The sequence below is a fragment of the Penaeus vannamei genome, chromosome 7, assembly GCF_042767895.1.
Source record: "Penaeus vannamei isolate JL-2024 chromosome 7, ASM4276789v1, whole genome shotgun sequence".
In the NCBI taxonomy this organism is placed as follows: domain Eukaryota; kingdom Metazoa; phylum Arthropoda; class Malacostraca; order Decapoda; family Penaeidae; genus Penaeus; species Penaeus vannamei.
The window spans coordinates 13,805,850-13,813,349 of record NC_091555.1 but is presented as its reverse complement, the minus strand read 5'-3'; the positions used below and the strand labels follow the sequence as shown (position 1 = coordinate 13,813,349).

Genomic DNA, 7,500 nt, shown 5'->3' with positions numbered 1-7,500 from the left:
TTCATGATGTCAGGATAATGGGTAAGATTTAAGAACTCTGTAATTTCAAATAACACACATTTGATATTTGAATTTATGTTGTTATTTTATTCAGCTGCAGCTTGAAATGTCTTGTAAGTTAATGTACAGGGTAATAGGTTTTTTAATATGGTAATCATTTCAAAAATGTATTACAACCATTGAATTACTTTTGTGTTCTGTTCATGTAAGACAGGACTGATTGTATAACTGAAACAGTTCCATCATTTTAGGTCTTCCCTGCTGATGTCCAACATATATATGTAAACATTTCATACAGGTGTTTACATACATATTTTACAAGTAAAATTCTTAAGCAGTTGTACACAGTTCAACAGTCACTTTTCTACCAGTACTGCTTGGTGTTGCTGACTACTGCAGCTGCTTGTATATAAGTATTTTCAAATGTTGACAAGGCATTTCTACTTGTCTTTGGTCCATTTTTATAACAGCCTGCATAAACTTAGCCTCAGTCCTGGTTCCAGCGAGTACATATAAATGTATGTGAAGATTCACTTGCTTTCCATCATTACGCTATATTGACTCTGATATTGTGAAGATGGGTGTAATTTTGAAGCACTGAGCAAGTGTAGTATTTGCATGCTGAATTCATTGATTGTGATGAAGTTCAAGAAGACCCAGGTAAAGGTGATATGCCTGTAGGGTGCCAAGAGAACCAGAGGAAGGATAGGACAGCTCAAGAAAAAAAGTTATTGAAAATGATGAGAATAATTATTCAAATCACATGATTTCATCCTTCCATAAATACTATTTTGGTATACCTTCAATGTCCATGAGCAAGAATGCCCATCACCTTCCATTCTTGATATTCACCAAAAGGTCATTAGCACCTTTTATGATTAATTACAGTAGTTTAATTTTGGACTGGTTATTAAATATGCAAACATTTATATTTTTTCCCCTCCACTTCAAGAAATATTGCATTGTTATGAATGACCTGAAACATACCTGGTTGAGCAACTTGCCTTCATAATTTTTTTTTTTTTTATTATGAGAAAAATGTGGAATATATGTTTTTTTCTTCTTCTTTTCTTTTGTATTCTTTCTTTCTTTCTTTCTTTTCTTTTTCTTTTTTTTAAGTATGTTTCAGAGAAACTGCTATCCTTTAAGAATATTTGAAGCAGAAAAAAACTCCATTTGAAATACATGGATTCAAACATAGCTTGCACCACATTTATTTCCAGCTGACATTCCATCTGTGTTACATACATTACTCATCAGCTCCAAATGATAATCAGAAGTAATAATCAGCAGCAGGTAGAGGCAATGGTGGTGGCAGGGGAACATCTAGAGGTGGTGGTTGTGTTGTGCTTGCCTAGTTCAGAGTGCTAGGGATGTGTGGGAAGTGATCTTAATTGAATTTTGAGTAAACTAGGCCATTTTCTTTATAATCAGCTTTACAATACCAATTCTTATTGTGCCTCTTTTATCATCAAAAAGTTTTCTAGCACCCTCCAAGTCCTAGTGTTGCCAGAAAACTGTTTGTTGACTTGCACCTTCACATACACTTGGAAAAAAATTTATATGTACAAAATTCTGGGTTGTAATAATACTTAGCACATTTTCTTCTACAGGCAAGGATAGATACTTAGTGGCAAGAACCAATGAAACAATCTTGCTTGGAGATCTACACAGAAATTTGCTTAGTGAAGTTCACTGGGGTGCTGAACCAGGCACAGAGAAATTCTATTTTGATAATGAAAATGTCTGCATGATCTTCAGTGCCGGAGAACTCTCATTGGTTGAATATGGCAACAATGATATTCTGGGATCTGTGAGGTAAGTTACCTTTAGTGTGCTTTATTTGGAGTGCCATACCTCTAAGAAAATTTGATGCTACCTCTTAGTTTTATTTTTGTACAAAGTTATAATCCTCATCATTCATTAATGTATGTTTTCTTGAATTGTAAAATTGTTACAAAGATTTTCTTTTCTCTCTATCTCCTTTAAGTAAGATAATTATTTTTCTTTAACTAGACAATACACAATAACTGATAAAAATACCTAAAAAGTTGTTCAAAGGAAATAGTATGATGATGATTGAAACTGCTTTGCACTTTTTATGAAAATTTATATTTTTTTAATGCTCCACACAGAACTGAATTCATGAACCCACATCTAATCAGCGTAAGGCTGAATGAGCGCCGTCAGAGAGGCATTGAGGACAACAAAAAAATGGCTTATTTATTAGATCTGAAGACAATATGTATGGGTAAGTTAATGAATTTTTTTTTTTCCCCCAACTTATATCCAGCAACCATACTTCTGTGATTTCAGTAATATGAGTTCTTTGACATGAAAACTTCTGCTAAAGAAGCTCGTTTTACTCTTCACAGTGGATCTAGTCTTTGGCGTAACAGTTGGTCAAGTTACTCATGACTCTCGAATTGACTGGCTTGAGTTGAATGAGACGGGAACACAACTTTTATTCAGGGACAAAAGGCAAAGACTGCTGCTCATCAATGTTGGTTCATTACAGAAGACATCTATACTAAATTACTCAACTTTTGTACAGGTAAGTCCTGTGTTTTACTAGGTGTTCTTTAAACTTCAGAAATAGAGAGAATGTTTCTTTAATGTGTAAGAAGTATGACAAATTTAAATTAAAATTATTTAAATTTATTGATCTTCATCACAGTGGGTGCCAGGTAGTGATGTGGTGGTAGCACAGAGTCGAGAGCAACTTTGCGTGTGGTACAACATTGATATTCCTGAGCGTGTCACAACATTCCAAATCAAAGGAGAGGTTGTGGATGTGGAAAGAGCTGATGGGCGAACAGAGGTAACAAGATTTGAAGTAAATCGGTTTCTTTATCCCCTTTTGGTCCACTCAAAAGCAGATGCACCCGCAGTCTCACATGTGGGAGGGCTATTAATTTATTATTCAATAGTTAATAGAGCTTCTCAGTAGCATTAAATAATATTAGTGGTGAAATATATGTTTAGTGAAAATATCAAAAATGTTACTTTATTGAACTTTTTAAGATACACATTTTCAGGTTATAGTACAAGATGGAGTCCAAGAGTTGTCTTATGCACTTGATGAAGGACTTATTGAGTTTGGAACAGCTGTTGATGATGGAGACTTTTTGAGAGCCATGAATTACCTGGAGGTAATTCCTTGAATATTGATTTGTTAGATACAGTGTGATATTACTTTCCCTAACATTGATGATGATTTGCATCATTTATTATTGATTATTATTTTTTCAGTCATTGCCTATGACTGCTGAAGCGGAAACAATGTGGCGTACACTTGCCAGGCTTACACTAGAAGGGCGTCAGCTGTATATTGCTGAAAGATGTTTTGCTGCCTTAGGAGATGTATCCAAAGTGAGGTACTTGCAAGGCATTAACCACATCAGGCAACTTATTCAAGAGAATTCAGGTGACAAAGGCAATCTGAGTGTTTTTTCACAAAAGTGTAGAACCTATGAAGTACACATTATGGAATCAATTTCTTCTAATTAGCAAAGTATATATAAACAATTAAGATCAGTATATATCTCTATAATTTCAGGTGAAGATGGGGTGAACCATCATGAAGTGCAGGCTCGACTAGCCATTCTGGATAAACAGTTCAAAACTGCAGAGAGTATCTATCTAGATTACAATAACCTGGGTGCTGCTATGGAGATGTATCAGGAGCTACACAAATGGGATGAAGGTAGATTTCAGTTATTGCATATATTATTTGTATCTGGTTACGTAGTTACTAAATTTAAACAGCTGCTAAACATGGAAAACAAACTTTTTTCCCTTCCTCGTTTTTGTTTCTTTTATGTTTAAAAAAAGTTATTAATTAATTTCAGTGATCTTTGTAAATGCTAATATTTATGAAGGAGCTTGAACATTTTCACCAAAAATGTATCCCTTTATGGACACTTTGATATATTAAAATATCAGTGAAGTAATGATAATTATACAAATCTAATAGCAGAAAAACTATCATAAAACATTTTTGTCAGAATTTGCATGCATCATTGAAAACCATGACTAAAATATCAGTGATTACAAAATACCCAACTTGGAAATCAATAGCTGTTCAGCTGGCAGAAGTTAAGGGACATCCAGAGGTGGAATCCCTTCGAAGAGCACACTTGCAGTGGCTTCTGGAGACACACCAAGAGGAGAAGGCCGGACAAATGAAAGAGGCTGAAGGTGACTACATGGCTGCTATCAACATGTATCTCAAGGCTGGGATGCCTGCAAAAGCTTCAAGGTAATTACTGATATCCAGTCTTTAAAAACAAAAAACAAAAAAACAACAAAAAAATATAGATTATGCTTAAATAGTATTAAATGATATTTAAGAAGTACAGGGGATCCCAATTTTTCATCACCAATATTTTGTGGATTCATCACTAACCATGTTTTTGTCTCTTTATTAGGGTTCTAAACAGTTTTCATGTATGTGTCTGTAAACATATAAGAATTTTAATAAACTACAATATGAAATTTAATAAATGTATGATAACATGAATTCCAGGATACATATATGTACCAAATTTTGAAAATTTATGTGCACTGCTAACAAGAAATACCTGCTACCAATACAGGCTGAGGCCAGCATTGCCGCACCAATGCACCGTGCCTCAGGTGCTGCTATTAAGTCTTAAGGGGACCATCCTAGAAAAAATGTATTTTTAAATTTAAAAAAATTAAAAATGGTCTTACAGAATTTCATGAATTTTGGTAGGGTGAAAAGTACTCTCTTACACACCATTTATCCCCCCTCCCCCCCAAAAAAAAAGATCTGGATCCTAAATGTTTATCAAAGTTTTGATATTTTGAATTTTCAATATCAAATTTGTTGTCTTTCTTCCTCGTGCATGTTCTGAGCTGTAAGGTGGCACAAATGTGTAGAAAAAAAAGTTTTGTTAATTTTCCTTATTTTTCTGCTTGCTTAATGTCTGCTCCTGAACACAAAAAGGAAGTCCAGACATTCCTTTTCTTTTGTTTTTTATTTCAGTCAGATTAGGTGAGTAGTTATTGGTCACCATCGCAAAATGGAAGGTAGCAAGACAATGACCCTATTCTCCAACGTCACCATGTGGTCCATGTAACCATACAAAGCATCATTGTGTGCCCTACAATCACATCCGCCCACATCTGAACTCACTTGCCTGCCTTCTGCTGTCCTCAACACACACACACACACACACACATACACACACACACACACACACACACACACACATACACACACATACACACACATACACACACACACACACACACACACACACACACACACACACACACACACACACACACACACACACACACACACACACACACACACACACACACACACACACACACACACACACACACACACACACACACACACACACAGATGCACTTATGTGTGTACATGTATATATAATTCAAACTTGTGCACGCGATTGGAGGGGTAACCATAGCATTTAAAGGCCCGCATGGTGGCGTTGGGATCATGTCATCACCACTCCATTTTATATTTTTTGATGCTGCTCACTAACTCCTTATCCGATCTGAATGATCGGAAAGAGCAACGTCTGGGCTTCCTTTTGGACTATATGCACATACTATAATCGAAACAAAAAATATGGAAAATGAACGAAATTTTTTTAAACACTTTCAATGTCATTTACCAAAAATCAGTTGTTTATTTCGACATGTGTATAAGTGTGAGTACGTGTAAGTGTGTATATGTGTGTTTGTGTTTGCAAGCATGCGCACATGTGCGTGTTTGCCGGAGGGTGATGTAGAAGATGAATTACGGCTGAAGACAGGAGTGTGAGTTCAGACATGTGCCAAGGTAATTATACAGCACACACACATGTGCACTTTTGTATGTGTTCGTGTGTGTGTGCAATTATGATTGCTCGCTCAAGTACGATTGCGCGAGCGCGTGTGTTTGAATGAATGAATGCGCGTGCATGTGTGTATAGCCACGCCCGCACATGTACATGCACCCGCACACACATGAGTGTGTGCCTATTAGTTGGAGTGTGATATGAAGAGTAGAGGATCACTGAAGGCATGGCCAACAAGTTGTGACATGCGTGCGTGTGATCGCAGGGCTAACCACAGCATTTAGTAGGCTGTATGGTGGCGTCGGATGGGGATTTTTTCATCATACTGTTTTACATTTTTTGTGCTGTTCACTAATAACTTATCTGATCTGAATGAAATAAAAAACAAAGGAAAGAGCAAAGTCTGGGCTTTCTTTTGGCCTATTGGCGCATACTATAATAAGACGAAAAAATATAGAATATGAACAAAAACTTTCTAAAAAATTTCAAGGTCATTTATTTGTTTATTCATTTTTTTAAACTTTGGTACCTTCCACACTTCAGAGTTTGTGTCCGATATCATAGAGCTTTTCCCCAAAAAAAGAACGTTTGAAATTGCATAGAACAATGAATGGGATTTTGTAAAATCAAAATTTAAAAACTTTAACAAATTTTTAAAACCCCTATTTTTAATTTTTTTGGCGATTATTTTACATGCGATAATTCAGAAACTAAACGGAATTTCCAAAATCGAATTCGTTGTTCTCTTTGTATGACCTAGAGGTTTTCTCAACAGAAAGCGCATAGAAAACTGATGATAATTGTGAGACAAGGAAGGTACAGAAGTGACCTATCTGTCAAAAATCGATTTTTTAATAGCGCTTAAATTCCCTTTTGCCAAAATTAAAAATTTTTGGTCAAAAGATGGGTAAGGAAGTACTCTTTCATCCTACCAAAATTCATGAAAATCTGTAGGACCGTTTTCTATTTTTAAACAAAAATCGAAAATTGGCGAGTTCTTAAGGGACAGACCCCTTAAACTACTCTTAGCTTCTGTCACAAGAAACCTGGTGGAAAATTAAGGGGTCATCAATAATTTTCATCATTTTCACAACTCTACAAAGTAAATAAAAAAAGAATAAAAAAATTTACCAGACGAAAAATGATGATGGCTCAAGATCTCCCTATCTGTATGTGGATTCTTATTTTCTGATTTTAAGAAAATTATACGAATTCAAAATAAAACCATGTCTTGTTATATTACTCTTTCACTGTATCAAAATCAATAGTCTGATGACAGGACAAAACAAAGAGGCTATGGAATTTTTTTCTGTAGGCTCTATTTTTCTTCTTTTATATGACAACAGATGGTTTGATACAAATGAAAAGTGTTTAAAGTAATATTGAAATATTTTCCCTATGTTCAAATAAATCAAACACTTCAGCTGGGTCTACCTGCTGTGTTTCACCGAAGGCAGAGTTACAGTCCCATAGAGTGACTAAACCCACAGCCCTGCTACACACTTAGTATGAATAGTCATCTACATTTTAGACAAATCAAGTTTATTGGCTCAATGTAGCACTTTCTTGTTATACATCTAATACATTTTCTATAAATTATTATTGAATGTTGTTACATTATTGGCATCATAATTACTTATTGTATATTGTTTTATGCAAT

At 35.2% G+C, this 7,500-nt stretch overlaps 2 protein-coding genes across 9 annotated transcripts in view; one reads left to right on the top strand and one right to left on the bottom strand.

The window, feature by feature from the left end:
• LOC113810358 (pre-mRNA cleavage complex 2 protein Pcf11) overlaps positions 1-7,500 on the bottom strand; it is a 291,069-nt gene that overhangs the window by 155,342 nt on the left and 128,227 nt on the right. The gene's annotated exons all lie outside the window — the stretch shown is intronic.
• Positions 1-7,500, top strand: part of Oseg2 (intraflagellar transport protein Oseg2) — a gene marked incomplete at its 5' end in the record, with an annotated part of 69,737 nt that overhangs the window by 529 nt on the left and 61,708 nt on the right. For both annotated transcript variants that reach the window (XM_070123539.1, XM_070123540.1), the window contains 9 exon segments: positions 1-21; positions 1,614-1,818; positions 2,136-2,251; positions 2,376-2,554; positions 2,678-2,821; positions 3,039-3,152; positions 3,253-3,427; positions 3,560-3,706; positions 4,081-4,261. The exon segment at positions 1-21 is cut by the window's left edge and continues 131 nt beyond it. In XM_070123539.1, coding sequence (XP_069979640.1) covers positions 1-21; positions 1,614-1,818; positions 2,136-2,251; positions 2,376-2,554; positions 2,678-2,821; positions 3,039-3,152; positions 3,253-3,427; positions 3,560-3,706; positions 4,081-4,261 — 1,282 coding nt within the window.